This window comes from Phyllostomus discolor, chromosome 1 (genome assembly GCF_004126475.2).
Source record: "Phyllostomus discolor isolate MPI-MPIP mPhyDis1 chromosome 1, mPhyDis1.pri.v3, whole genome shotgun sequence".
Classification (NCBI taxonomy): Eukaryota; Metazoa; Chordata; class Mammalia; order Chiroptera; family Phyllostomidae; genus Phyllostomus; species Phyllostomus discolor.
The window spans coordinates 165,085,637-165,100,855 of record NC_040903.2 but is presented as its reverse complement, the minus strand read 5'-3'; the positions used below and the strand labels follow the sequence as shown (position 1 = coordinate 165,100,855).

Here is a 15,219-nt window from a genome sequence, read left to right as displayed (position 1 = left end):
TTTGCAGCTTTTATTTCATAACTGTGTCTATCTCTTTGTAATATATAGGTAACCATGTAAGAGTTTTCTAAACAATGAGAATTTTTTAAACATTAAGTGGCAAGGATCATTTCGGGGTTTTAGGAGAAGGGAAGAAACAAATCCCATCATTAACAGACCAAACGCGGCCTCTTGGTGGCACTGTTTATTTTTGCAGAAGTGCTACCTCAGCTCCACAAAACACAGCACTTGATGCATTATGCTTTTCAGAATATGTAGTTTAAGTTCAGTGAAATAAACCGTTTTCAAGAGGATGCAGCTTCCATGGAGAGAGTGTTGCACTGTCACTAACAGGCTGCGATAGCTGTATGTGTTGTAGGTCAGGTTGGCACTAGGGTAAGATTTGTATGCTGGCTGCAAGTATAATTACCCATAAAAAAAGAGACACAGATACAGTGTGTCATCCCTGCTAATGACCACAACATTTCCTTGCCCAGTAATCTGTAACAAAAAGTCACATAAACAATCAAGCTGCTTTTAAGTGCGGCACTAAAGAAAAACTTGGTGGCACAAAAATTATTCCAGCCAATTGAGTGGAAATGACAGAGAATAATATGATGTTATCTCTGCTAGGGAGATGTGTGTTTGGAATGTCACCAACGGACAGTGCGTGGAGAGGGCCAGACTTCCTTACAGGCACACTGCAATCTGTGTAAGTATGGCCCTTTTCTTCTGAACGTTGCTGGGTTCTGCAACCCCTTCAGGGCATTGCTGTGCACACATTTGAGGAAATGTCTTTCGAGGATACTCTTTCCTTGAATGTTTTATTTTGTCATTGGAGTATAATATAGTCAGTTATCATCTCTTATTTTGATGTTTTTATTCCCCCAAAGCTATTATTCAGCCATTTTTCCTAATTCTTATATTTGTGTAGATTTCAATATAGATATATTTGAAAGATGATTTTCTTATTTTTCCTTAGGTACAGTCACAAAAAACACAGAGATACAGACACAAACACAGAAAGATCAAATTTTAGTGATGTGTTATTTTATATAAAAAATATGGTTTTTTCCTTGTCTCCAATTTTAATATTTTGGGGGTGAATAGATTCTCATTTTCTGAGTTATTCATGAAGAGATCAAGAGGCATAGTTATAACCTTTGTAATCATTTCCCAAAATTTAAAACCAATTTTGGCCTTTGGTAGATGGACTCCCAGCATATATGTACGGTAGCCGCAGGATTACAGTGGTGCTGACAGTTTTTCATGTTGCAGTTGTTGCTTTTAGCATTGCTGACCTGCACTGTGACACACACAGACTATCTTCTGGGGCCCAGACCCTGTGCAGGGAGAGAGTTTCAAGGGTAGACTGTATTACTTCATCTTTAATGAAAGCCATTCTCAAAACTTATTCAGCACCAGAACTCCTCAAATACTCTTCAAACACGTTTATTTCTTCTTAACATATAACGAGGTTGCTAGAATAAAGAACCTGGTGTTCGGAATAAAACTCCTTCTTTACGAGTGAGTCCCCTTTCTCTAAAAAAATTATGAAATGCAAGTGAGGCTGAAGTGCAAAATCCACCACTTTAGAAGTACGGCAAAACGTAACTAAAAGAAAATTTAGTCGCTATTCATACCAATACCTTAATTGAATAGATGACAAAATTTAAATTCATAGAAGTTTTCACCACAGCCAAAATTATGTTAATTGCCAGTGATAATTAATTTTTTGCTTGAATTCCATTTGCATAGTATTACCACTGCTCCTTCCGGATGACAGGAGAAGGCTGGCTTCTGTGCTGTGGAGAATATCAAGACATTGTTGTAATTGACGCCAAAACCTTGGCTCTTGTTCACACCTTCACGTCATCTCAGTCTCCTGATTGGATCAACTGCATGTGCATTGTTCACTCCATGAGAATTCAAGGTAATGGGGCCCTATATAACACTAAGAGATTACATGTAAAAATATGACTTTTGAACTACTTGTTAAGTTATTGGGCAAGAGTGTAGAATACCTCTTTATATTCCCTTGTTAGTGAGGATAGCTTCCTAAGCCAGATCAAGAAAAACTGGGAACACCCACATGAGTGGTTCAAGTCGTTGGAAAGTGAAGAGGTTAAAATGATGAGGAAAGAGAAGCACCTATGTTTCCACCACCCAGTTCTGCTTGGTATATTTTTAAAAGTGACAAAAATGGGTTTCTTGTGGATGAACAGGACTTGAGCAGCTTTCATCCTGCTGTATCTTCCAGATGTGCTAGTGAAGGGAACTTAGTGTCTGTGATGAGCAACTACACAGGACGAGGAAGGCTGGCTCCCCACGGAGTCCTGAAACAGGAAGGTGTCACATTGCCGACGTGATGGCGTTTATGTGCTTCTGCTTTTAGTGCTGCTCTCCTTTTACATGGGGGCCTCTTTGAAATTTTAACCTGATCTAAATTGTTTATTTGACAATTTGTTTATTAAACAAATTGAAAACCTGATCTAAAATGTTTATTTAAATAAACAGCAAAGCTGAATAATTTCATCTGCATAGCCCTGCATGATCCTTAAGTGATGATGACACGATCTTTACATCAACCGGGTACAGCAGTGATCAGCTTATGTGCCACCTTTGCTGTTTTTACAGAAGATGCTCTCTTGGTGGTATCAGTGGCTGGTGAGCTCAAAGTGTGGGACCTCTCTTCATCTATCAACAGCATTCAGGTTAGCTTGTGAAACTCCTTTTTTCCCTCCATATTTATTGAAAATTTTTACACTTACTGGGATGGCACATGCTTATTTTAGAAGTTCAAATAATATAGACGAGTGTGCGCACACCCTCGTGCACTTCCCCCATCCCTGTTCCTGCTCCTCGTGCCAGGGGTGAGCATTGGTAACAGCTGGATTGTGTTCTTCATCCTTTTCTCCATTTATGTACAACTCTTCTTATCTACACATACACACTGATTACATTTTAATTAACAATAAAAATTGTAGATAGATATCTTTTGTCCCTTGCAGCAGAAGACCCTCTTTGTTCTGGGTGTGTGTGAGCAGTGGCTGGGAGATGACTATGAACAGCTGGAGGTCACATACACTGGGAGTCCAGTATATTCTCCTGCTGCTGGCTTTAGGCTACAGGTTGAGGTGATGGACAAAAGAACATAGTATTTGTTGTGCTGGTAACAAATCATTTTGGCTGCCCCATTGTGCTCTAGGCTCTCCTTAGGAACATCTTGGTTGAGGAAGCTCAGAAATTGTATTGGCATAATGAACCCAAGAAACACACCCCCAGCATTTTCAGAAACTGGTTGACAATATTCTATGCTGGCCACTCTTCTACTTTTTCAAAGCACTTTGTGTATTTTCTATTATGGCAATTAAGAGACTGCAGGGGTTTTTTTTTAAATTATTTTTCTTTCTTTCTTTTTTTTTTTGGTATGTCTTTCTGCCAAGTCTGAATGTCAGTAACTTACACTCTCAGCACCCACCCTCCCCTCCCACAGGATGTTTGCTGAATGATTGTATTTACATAACGAATCCTTGAGGCCAAGTGGGTTTCCTGCTAATGGTGTCTTGCAAAGTAACTTCTTAGTTCAGAAAATTATAAAGGAAACTGGGGTACTTTTCATTTTATAATAATGGTGTGATCTACTTCAGGTGTTCAGAGACGCAGATCTTCTGATACCGTCACGTATAAATTACCTGGAACTAGTACTAAAATGTTTTCGTTCCTTTTGAAGGAAAAGCAAGATGTCTATGAAAAGGAATCCAAATTTCTTGACTCCCTGAACTGCCGGACAATACGATTTTGCACATACACGGAGCGACTTCTGTTGGTGGTATTTTCTAGGTGTTGGAAGGTATTATAAAATAATAAATAGCAGTGATATACAAATATAATTTTTACATTTTTCTTGTTTAGTGCAACAGTTATAAGAATATGATTTAAAATGTGATACAAACTCTATATAATATTACCAGAGCATGGATGACCTGGCTTTTATGACTGACTTTTATTAATTTTCCACTCCTCACATTGAGCTGTTTTGCTTTTCAGGAAATTATATTTATAATAGAAAATGCTCATATTATTAATAATGACCACATTAATAATTAGCATTTATCTCTAGATTATTTCCAAAAGTTGATGTTTGTCCTGAATTAAAAAAAAAACCTAATACTTTTCACCTACATAAATTGGTCTTATTTATGGATATTTTTCTTTTTCTGCTTTGTCACAACACTTGTTTTTTAGGAAATATACATTTCTTTCTCATAAATATACTCACTGATATTTCCAAGAAGATTTTTTTTAAAAAGTTAAGTTACCATCACATGATAGCATCCTTTAATGTTTCATATACCTGGCTGAGTTAATAACATTATATTGTCTTACTTATATGCTGATCTATTTTAAACAAAAAACACTAAGTATATGGTCTAGCAAAGGATTTATACTATTTAAACTTTTTGTGCAATAAATTTTCAAATGTTTAAGTTGGACCATCCATATGGACAGAATAAAATTGTATAGAGATTTAGGGATTTCTAGTCTCTGTGTTTAATGGACATATTAGCCAAATAGTTAATCTACTGAAACCTACCTTAGGATAAATAAGAAAAAATAAGTACTAGTAAGAGATCTTGATACATGAATCCAGTGTGGGCTGTCATTAATACTTAATGTGCTGTTGCATTAACACCACCATCTAAATAGTCTCGGTGAGCACAATTTATCTTCCATCTCAGTGGCAAATTAGATCGGCAGCTTTTGTTAATGTGTATCATTTATTTTGTGCTTTAGGTTTATGATTACTGTGATTTTTCCCTTCTGCGGACGGAGGTCAGTAGAACTGGGCAGTTCTTTGCTGGTGGAGAGGTGCTGGCTGCTCACAGAATCATCATCTGGACAGAAGACGGTCACAGTTACATCTATCAGCTGCTGAACAGGTGGGCTCAGATGGGAGCGGCATACAAAACATTCAGGTTGGAAATGAACTTTGGGAGGTTTATTATGGAGAAACCCCTGCATGCTGCCCATGATCAAAAACCAGAACAAAACAACTTTGGCACTGGAAGATTTACTCTGAGCTTGGTAGGCTTCCGCCTTTGTATGAAACAGCGGGGGATGAAGGAATGAGATTAACCATGTATAACTTGTACAGCTGGTGCTGGGTTTTCAAAAAGTCACTTGTAATTATTAACCCAACAATTTCTAACTAGAGTTTAGAAACTTGAATGGTAGCGTCGGGCTTTTGAAAGTGGGAAGGAAAAAAAAACAAATAAAGAAACCCAAAGTTCTAAACTTTGCTATTTATTTTTTTGCCATGCAGTGGGCTTTCAAAAAGCACATACCCTGCTGATGGAAGAGTGCTTAAAGAGACCATTTATCCTCACTTACTGTGCTCTGCTTCTGTGCAGGAAAGTAAGGTAATGCCAGAAAACAGGCGCTGCCTCAGTGCTGTTTCACTCCGTGTCTCAGAGGTGCTGCTTTGTTTGTAGCAGAGTCTGGACTAAAGAATTGAATTGAAGAATAACATCAAGTTGTTAATGAGAAAATCAAATCTAACTGTTCATGGCCACTAAAGAGAAAACTGCCTTTAAAAAAACCTATTTTTTTCAAGTCAGATTAAATAGTACCTGTTTATTATAGAAAAATTATAGATGTTTAAAAAAGGGGGGAATTAAAGTTCCAACTTGACCACTATAGATATTCACTGCAAATATTTTAATTGTGTATCTGTTTATTTTAATTGAAGGTTTTTAAAAAATATTTGAGAAGTTGAAAGATTAGTACAATCATCACTCATATATCCTTTACCTATATCCACCAATTGTCAAGATTTTGTCATATTTAATCTCTCCGTACACACACACACACACACACACACACACACACATTTTTCAGTGACCTTTTTGATCAATGCTTTGATACAACATTAACATTTTGATGTATCTACTCTGGTTTTTAACTTTATCAAATAGTTTATGTCTTCTTTAATTTTTTAATATTGGGATCATTTTCACATTTTTAGCTCTTCTTCTGAATATATTTTCTTGTTAAAGCAAATATAATTATGATTCCTGGAAGAAAATTGAGAGTGTACCTGTAAGCTTTTCCTTGGATGAATTATGTATCTGACACTCTATGAAGCCTGAGAACTAAAGCAGTTATTTTATTACAATAGTGTTAAACACAGTGTTTTTTTAACCTATTGGACTTAGTCATCAGTTAATTATCCAAAAGGTATGTTGTAGAGAATGAAGGAATTTTGAATTATTGATGTACCAACCAAGGAAGCATGTTAATTTTTACTGAGTGATGGTTTGCTTCATTAGACAGCATAGCTGTTGGAAATCCTATAGTTCAGTGATTGTTCTGCTAACGTATCTGTGAGGTTTAGTTGCAAAGAGTTAAGAAGCTGTCAGCCAAAAATTAGAGCTGCAGGTACCACTGGGGTATAGGCACACTTAAGAATTATGGCATTCAACAGTCTTTCTCAAGTTCTCTGTGGGCAGCTAGAGCTTCATGTTGCTGTTGATCACAAAAGCAGGATTGTGGCTTATTAAAAAAGGCGTTTTTAGTTATTTTGGAAGGATTTTCCCTTTTCTCTTTTTACCTCCAGAATGCATTTTTATAAAGCACACTTTCCCCTAAAAGCTAAATATAAGTAGTGTGCTTTAAGAACTTCTAGTCTACTGCAAATATCAACACTATACATAACTATGAAGAAAAAGAAAAGTAATATCTTAAAAATACTAGTATTATGGGAAGCTACCTTGCTTTGCTTTAAAAGGTGAAGAAGAAGATTTATGGGTTTTCTATCATTAATTTTTGTTTAGACAACCACTGTCATTTCTGTATTTTATTTTATTTTTTTAATCCACAAGCAATGTATTTTTTAAATTTACTTTATTGTACTTTTTTCATTACTGTTTACTCCCATTTCTATATTTTACAAGTAGGAAGTGCTTAGAAGCTAGCAATACAAATGGAATAATCTGAAACTGAAAGACCATTCTATACCTAGTCTTAGACCCTTTGCCTTTTATCCAGCCAAGAAAAGAAAGTTGAATATTATTCTCATTATTCAAAATGTCACTGCTATTCACTAATTATTAGATTTCTTAGTCACTCTTTGCAGTTGGAAGGTAATGGGGGCATTTTGGGGGTGTGGGGAGATGGTAGACCTAGTGAGCCTAGGAAAGGGTGCTGTGTAAACATGCAGTATTGACTGGACTGGTTTTTTAGGTTTGTTTTTGAGGTAATAATCATAGAATTAAATTTCAAGGTTTGATAGTAATATGCTCTCAGGGTTACCATTTGTGACGCAGAGGACATATCTGCAGATGGAGTTGTAGTAGCAAGAATGGGACTCGCTCTTCCTTTCAGTAGCTTTACGAGTCTTCCTAGTTTCACGCCATAGCTGATGAGGCCTGTGACAGGGCTCCTGGCTGTGAGGATGAGGAGCTGGGCTTCCCAGGGTCTTAGCTGAGGAGTAAGACTACATTGCTAAGGTGCGGTGGGGGGGTGGGTAACAGCAATAGAAACAACCAAGGGATTGCAAGTAAGAAATGCAAGTGCATGAACTAAGAGTATTGACAACGATAATGATGATAGCTCTCATTATTGTCAAACATACACACTGCTTAATTTATATCAGTTCTCACCATGTTCAGAGAGGTTCATTCCCAGGATTTGAACTCAGGCAGTTTGGCCTGAGAATCTGGTAATGGGTCTTTGGAGTGAGTTTTTCAGTTGTTCTGAAAGTGGATAATGAGAATTGTTAGTATTCATTGAGTACCTACCAAGTGCCTGGCACCATTCTAAGTACCTTACCTTATCAACTCAGTCCAGACAGAAATCCCACATAGTAGGTGCCTTTATCAGCCTCCATGAAACATAAAGAAGTTAAGTACATTGTCTAAATCAAGCAATCAGCTCCTTTAATAGGGTTTATGTGCTAAAACCAGTATCTGAATCCAAGCAGTTAGCCCAAGAAAATTCACTCTTAAGGACTATTTTATTACATCTTGGAGGATGGGACTAGTTCTTAGGATAAACAATGAGAATGCATATGGGAAGAGATTCTGAGAAGGTTTTTAGGTGACTTGCAGACTAGAGAGGGAACTACTGGCAAGGAGATGATCAAGGTGTCAAGGGGAGCGTGTGAGCAAGTGAGGACTGGCAGGGCAGGAGCTGAGGGCAGAGGGGACAAGAGCCGCAGGGGGAGCTTGGGCTGCAGGGGTAATGCAGGGAGCTGGAAGGGAAGATCTGTGCTGCCACAAACTTGAGCAATGGCGCCAGCCTCTCCGGAGCTTCATTTCTCATCAAAACCTTGAAGGAGTTGGACTAGTCGATTTTAAGGTTCCTAAAGGCTGAGAGAGTTTGAGAAACCATTTTATCAACACCATTCTAACACCAACAATGATGAGGGCTATGAGAACTCTAAGATCCCAAATTGCCATCTGAATCCTAAAAAACCAAAACAAAACAAAGTGTATTCAGAGAACTGATTTTGTAGGAACTGTTTTCTCTTCTGCAATGCTCTCATTTCTCGGGACTGTAGAGGATTACGTATCTTATCTGAATTGTCTTGAATTAGTTTCTTATTTTCTTTCTATTTTAGTTTTCATATCTACATAATAGGAATAATAACAATATTTACTTATTTTGTAGCTTTGTTATGAGTATTAAATGTAGCAGTATTTTGGCCCTTAATATTCTCTAAAGATATATTATAAAAATTTTCCAGTAATGTATCTAAGTTTAGGCTTTCAAACATGTATTTTCTGACTAGAAACTGTCACTTTCTTACACTTAGTTTTTTATTTAAAAATTTTAATTACAGTTGACATTCAGTATTATATTACTTTCAGGTGTACAGCATAGTGGTTAGACATGTATATAATTTATGAAGTGATCATATCAATAAAACTTTCTTAGACATCTTTAAGTCTAGCACCAGCAGTTGGCTTTCTTTTAAGTGTCCCTTTTATTTATAAATCAAAAGTAGTTTTTGTTTTTCTAATCACTTAGTCATTTTGATCCCTTTTGTATCATCTCCACACACACTCTACCCGAAGAACACATCTCTGCCACGCTGAGGCAGTGGGAGAGCCTAGCCTCATTCACTGGTGAAAGCACATCTCTCAGAGCACTGGCGTCCGATACTCACACTCGGCTTCAGCGAACTTAGAACTCTATCTCTCTCAACACATAGCAATAACATAGACTACAACTCTATAACCTATGATGTATATTTATTTATAGTAATAACATATAATAATACATATTTTAACAATTTATGGGCTCATTTTAATTTTTCTTTGTGGACACTTAGGAAATTTGAAATCAAGTATGTTGAATCTGAAAAATGGTCAACAGAAAGTGGAAAGTACTATATTAAGTATACAAAAGTACCATCCAGATATCAGTTGTTGCTATTTCAACTGACAATTGGAACATAAAGAAATCAGGTCCTCTTGACAGTAGCATAGTTATTATGACAAGTGCTCTTGAGCCAGAACTTCTGGACTCCGGACCACTGCCAGCTACAGTGTGCATTGCCTTAGATCCGTCAGATCCTTCTCTGGCAGCGTAGGCATCTGTAGAGTGAAAACAGTGATAGCACTCACTTCACAGGGTTGTTGTGCGGATTACTCAACTGAATACATGCAGAGTCCCTGACAGCGTAGGTGAGATATACACGGAACATGTTCAATGAATGTTAGATATCCTCATGAACTCTCTGCAGTCTAGTTGATGACATTTCTTTTTCTTTTATATAAACCTTTTTTGTTTGAATAAGAGATTACAAGAACTTGAAAATTTTTAAACAGTGGGAGATAAATGGAAACAATTTAGTTCATCTATGAAGTTTTGTTTCTCCCCTTAGAAACAATAACTATCATTTTAAAATTAGATATTTTCCTTCATAAAAACTAATTCTTTGTTTCAAACCAGAGCCTTCACTTTGTTATGGGCTATATGGATGAAAGGAAAGAGCCTTTTTATAAGGTACTTTTCTCCGGAGAAGTATCAGGCAGAATTACTCTGTGGCACATACCAGATGTTCCTGTATCCAAGTTTGATGGCTCTCCTAGAGGTAAGACGGTCTTCATTGATAATCCCATGTGTCCTGAGAATTAGTTTATAATCAAATCCATGTTTTTCTAAGTTGAGTCATATGGGCTACAGTGAAGAAAAAGTTTCTCGTGCACTACTATGCATTAGATACCAACATAAATTGCTTGTAGATCTTATACAACAATACAACCAATATAATACAAAATAACATTAATTTAACATGAGTGATGTTTTATTGAAGTAAAATGAATGCTAGAAATAACAATATAGAATAGGCTAACACATCATATACAAATTTTTTATTTTGTCATGTCCATATACTATACCATTTTTCTACCAATTTGTTGGGATTATCACAGCTGCTTGGAACACCAATCACAGATATACTGTATTTTGCTGTGTATAATGTGCACCTATATTTTTGGCCCAAACTTTCAGGAAGAAAATCTTTTGTTTTAATTTTTAATTCAATCTTTTATTTATCTATAACTAGATACTTATTTTTGTATTATAAGGGAATTTTGCATTTATTATTGAAAATATGGTACAAGAAACTTTATGTAACAAATAATTACAAAACACAAGAACAGATACAAGGTGTTTCAGGTACTATCCATGAATAACGTGCACCCTTATTTTTCCCTAAAAAATGTGGGTAAAAAAGTGTGCATTATACATGGCAAAATATGGTAAACTTGGACACTGAAACATTTGGCAATTTGAATGATTAGATGATTTAGCTTTTGCTTATTTGAATTTTTCTTAGAATAAAAACCTGAAATCATCAAAGTAAACATTGTTGTGGAAAACTTTCAAATTTCTGAGAGTATGTATTCTAGACTGGGAAACCCCATCTTACTCATTTCCCCTTATTCCAAAATCAGCGTGTCATCTCTGTGAACCATAGTGTGGGGCACAGCAGAATCAGGGTTCTTTATACTAAGCTCAAGTTTCCATTAGAAAATCATTTCACTGGTAGCTCTTTTAGTGTCCTTGTCCAAAATGTTTTCAAATGGTTCATTTAGACCTAGATTGATAAGAAATTGGTCAAGAAATAGACTTAGAGTTTGGTGTAGTATGTGGAAAATTCTCTTACAAGCCAGTCTTAAGAGTTAAAAAAAGTATACCATGCCCACTGCAAAGCCACTCGATGGTTGGCGACTGTAGAATTTTCTCATATCTATTCTTGTTACAGTAGCAAGATTAAATGTCTAGTCAAACTTCTTTATAATTAGAACCAGAGACATTCATGACCACTCCTGGTGCTAGTCTAAGCTTTTGGAGTCATAGTTTTCGTAGTCACTGTAGCAGGTGTACTGTAAGGTCAAGGAGGCCCTTTCATAGAGAGGTCGATTAGCTTTACTTTGCCTTCTATGCTCCTGGAGGCCAAGCCTTTCTCACTTCCTGAGCTGACCTGAGGCCCAGTTCAAATGCTTGGGTGGTCAGCTATAGAAAATGGTAACCGGTGCGCTTTGGTAGCATAGATAGTTGCCTGGGGTTATGGTATGATTTTGAGATATTCCTGTCTTTGACATTTAAAGAATAAATTTCTTCCATTTTACTTCAGACAATAAAAGAACCCAATTTACCTTCTTAACATTGCTAAGGCAAGCAGAGAACTCATGAGAGTGGTCTAACATTTTACATCACTGCAAGAGTTTCTCAGATCTTGTCAGTTGACCTAAGTCTAAAATGAATGCACAAATACACATTGATTCTTTCAAGGCTCCTTGAAGGATGGAGAACCAATGAAGTTTCATTTTTGAGTGAGGATGGCGAATGATAGGAGAAATTTTCTGCCTATAGCCCACTATTAGGATGGCAAAAGTCTCTAGGTATCCTCCACGGGTGGTGCCTTGATGATATTTTCCACATTTATGGTGACTATATAAACCATTTTTTCATCTTTGTTTGTCTTCACTTCAGAGATACCAATAACTACCACCTGGACCCTTCAAGATAATTTTGATAAGCATCATATTATGTCACAAAGTATTATCGACTACTTCTCTGGGTTTAAAGATGGAGCTGGAGCTGCGGTAGTCACTTCATCGGAGTATGTTCCAAGTCTTGATAAACTAGTGTGTGGCTGCGAAGATGGGGCGATTTTCATTATACAGGCTTTGAGTGCTGCCAAAGCAGGACTTCTAGAGGGCGGCTCTTTGTTAAAAGGTGATTGAACTTTGTTTAACCCTATTTAATTCATCTAAGTTTCAACTTTAACAAGGTATACTAAGAATATTTCTGAGGCTTAAAAATTGTTGGTATTTGCTAATAAATTATACTTGCTTTAACGTAAAACAAGTATAACTTGTTTTTTAAGTAAAAAAAAATTAAAACATGGTTAAAAAATCAAACAGAAGGTTATACAATGAGAAGTATGTTTCTCCCCTTCCTTGATTTTCCTGTGTGTCTACTAACACCCTATGCAAATGCCTTGCTTCCCAAACCCTAGTCAACTTTATGTGCTATTAAACATTTTAATATTTGCCAATTAATAGAAGGTATCTTCCTGTTTAATTTTCATTTCTTTGTTGATGAAATATAAATATCTTTGTGCACTGCAATAGCAATTTATGTAGTAAATTGTCTTATGCAAAGGAAGGGAAAGTGTAGGAGGTGACTGAGATTTGGAGATATGTAGATAAATTTTTATTCTATTTTTTGTTGTACAGAACCTACTTGACTGCAATGTCCTTAACAGTAAAAACCAAATCTCAACTAAAAACAAACAAACAAACAACATCTTACCTTGCCTCCTATTGTTCTCGGCATACTTGGGCTCTTACTAAGTGTTATTAACTTGTGATTCAGTGATTGATCGGAATAGCTGGGTGAATAGCAATGAAATGAGAAGTAATATACTGCTACACAGCTCAATGACTGCTGGTAAAAGTTAGTGCAAAAGCTTAAGACCTAACGATTTTTTTACCAGGGATGATTTGTCTTATCCAGAAAACAAGCAGAGGCCTACATTTGACTTGTAGGTTTTATTTTCACTAACTTTTAATATGAATTACTATTTATCTTGGTTTGCCCAGGGGATATAAAGGGAGGGTATACCTGATAAAATAGAAGTAACTAATGATTCTTTAATAGAAGTAGTAATGACTCTTTGGGACTCATTTTTAATCTGAGTGGAGAGAGTTTGTGGTCTGTGGTCCTTTCCAACATTTTAGACCTGGCTAATGAAAAGAGAAACAGTGTGGAAACTGGGTGTCAGTAGCCCCGAGTTATAGTTCAACTATGGTACAAAATACCATTTCCTACCACGTGCCAGCACAAAGAAATAATGGACCTTATTTTACTTATTCCACACAACTACAGTCTTGTGTGAAGTAAAAGTGATAATCATCTCACTGTTTTCAGGGGCAGCACCTGTGGCTTAGGGGAATAAAGCTACTTGTCCATGGTGACACAGTCTGTTGAGTGATGGACCCAGGGAAATAAAACCAGATCCGTTTAACAGCAACACTATGCTCTTAAACATTATGCTGTGCTTTTTTACTGGGATTCAAGTCACTTATCCCCTCTGAACCTCAAATACTTTATCTGTGGAACAAAGAGGTGGAAGTAGGTGATTTCTAATATCTTTGAAAGCAAAAATACTCTGTGAAATTTTGCTTTTCTTTCACAATCTTGGTCATGCTAATTTAAAGTACAGCAGTAATGTTCTAAGGTTTCTTTGTAGAGACAAATGTTTGAAATCGTTTGTTCTTTTAGAACAGCATTTGCTATTTCATGTCACTAGTATTGGCAACTTGCTAACATCCTTAGAAGAACTAGCACATTTTGACCAGCCAGCATGAGTGCTTCGTCAGTAATGATCTGGCTTATGAGGACGCACTTGCCTTTGAGATGGTCCAAGGGTTGTTTACTAATTTGTTAGCCAACTGCCTAGCTTTTGTAGTTTTCTTACCTTAAAAATTTATAGGCTGTCTCAGGACTACCTTTTGAACAAAAATAACTTTTATATTATTTGGTGTTGGTTGTTTTTCAGATTCCATTCCTTACAAAGTTCTTAAAGGCCATCACCAAAGTGTTATTTCATTACTTTATCCACATGGTCTCTCCTCAAAATTAGACCAAAGTTGGCTGGTGTCTGGGGACCAAGACTCATGTGTCATCATGTGGGATATCTTTACTGAAAATATTTTGCATAAATTCTTTTTGGAAGCTGGTCCAGTAACAAGTCTTTTGATGTCACCAGAGAACATCAGAGTAAGTTAAGAAAAAGAGTAAAATATATCACATAAATTTAAAAGTTATTTAACATTACAACTAGATGATTTTATGCATTCCTCTCTAATCTTTTAATATGCATTTTATTTCACAGCTAATATAAATAATTTGGTTCTAAAAGAAAGGTTTTGTCAGTTCTTGGCTGTACATAAGCCAGTTAGTTCTCCTAAAGTATTTACATTCTTTTCTTTTTTCTCCTAGTTCTATATCTTAATTTTTAATGGAATTATCTTTTCTTTCTTAATAAAATTATAAAAGTAATTATACTCAATTTAAAAACAATTCAAATATATACAAATTTACAAATTAGAAATTAACTTTTGCCTTCAACAATTCAATAATAATATTGATAGTTACATTTTATTTTTCTTAAATAGATTTTTGTTTGTTCTTTTATTTAACAAATACAAGCTTTAACAAATTTATGAGCACCTACTTTGTGCTGGGCAAAAGGAAATACTTTCACATATAATTTTCTTATGCAATGTAAACTTAAATTTCATAGATCTTATATATGTGTTAGAATATTAACAACAACTTTTGTAAGTTTGTAAGTTAGTTGACTGGTTTGTTAAAAGTATTTCTCCATAGTAATATTATTTAAAAAATCAGCTCTAAAGTAAGCTTAGACACAACTTACACTGTGTTTTTGTAGGAAGACCCAAATAAAGCAATATATCAGCAATACAAACAACTTAGTTAGTGAAATAAATCTCACTGACTTAAAAAAAAACAAACTTTCATGGGCTGATTTGGGATACCTTGATGTGTCTTTTATTCCTGAGGTTGCCCTCCTTTGTGTTTTTTTCTCTCAGCTCCAGGGTGGTAGTGCCAGTCTGTTTCACTCCCGATCCCTTTTACTTCTGCCTCAGTCATAGACAATTTAACTCTAAGGAACAAGACCTATTCACACCA

The 15,219-nt window shown here is 35.9% G+C and overlaps 1 protein-coding gene across 5 annotated transcripts in view; it reads left to right on the top strand.

The window, feature by feature from the left end:
• Positions 1–15,219, top strand: part of WDR72 (WD repeat domain 72) — a 202,171-nt gene that overhangs the window by 35,861 nt on the left and 151,091 nt on the right. For 4 of the 5 annotated variants that reach the window (XM_036033790.1, XM_036033772.1, XM_036033762.1 and 1 more), the window contains exons 4-12: positions 613–691; positions 1,738–1,912; positions 2,617–2,693; positions 3,713–3,832; positions 4,777–4,922; positions 5,306–5,402; positions 9,940–10,081; positions 11,989–12,234; positions 14,063–14,283. In XM_036033790.1, the coding sequence (XP_035889683.1) occupies positions 613–691; positions 1,738–1,912; positions 2,617–2,693; positions 3,713–3,832; positions 4,777–4,922; positions 5,306–5,402; positions 9,940–10,081; positions 11,989–12,234; positions 14,063–14,283 (1,303 nt within the window). The remainder of the gene's footprint in view (positions 1–612; positions 692–1,737; positions 1,913–2,616; positions 2,694–3,712; positions 3,833–4,776; positions 4,923–5,305; positions 5,403–9,939; positions 10,082–11,988; positions 12,235–14,062; positions 14,284–15,219) is intronic. The other variant, XM_036033779.1, reaches the window with a different exon arrangement.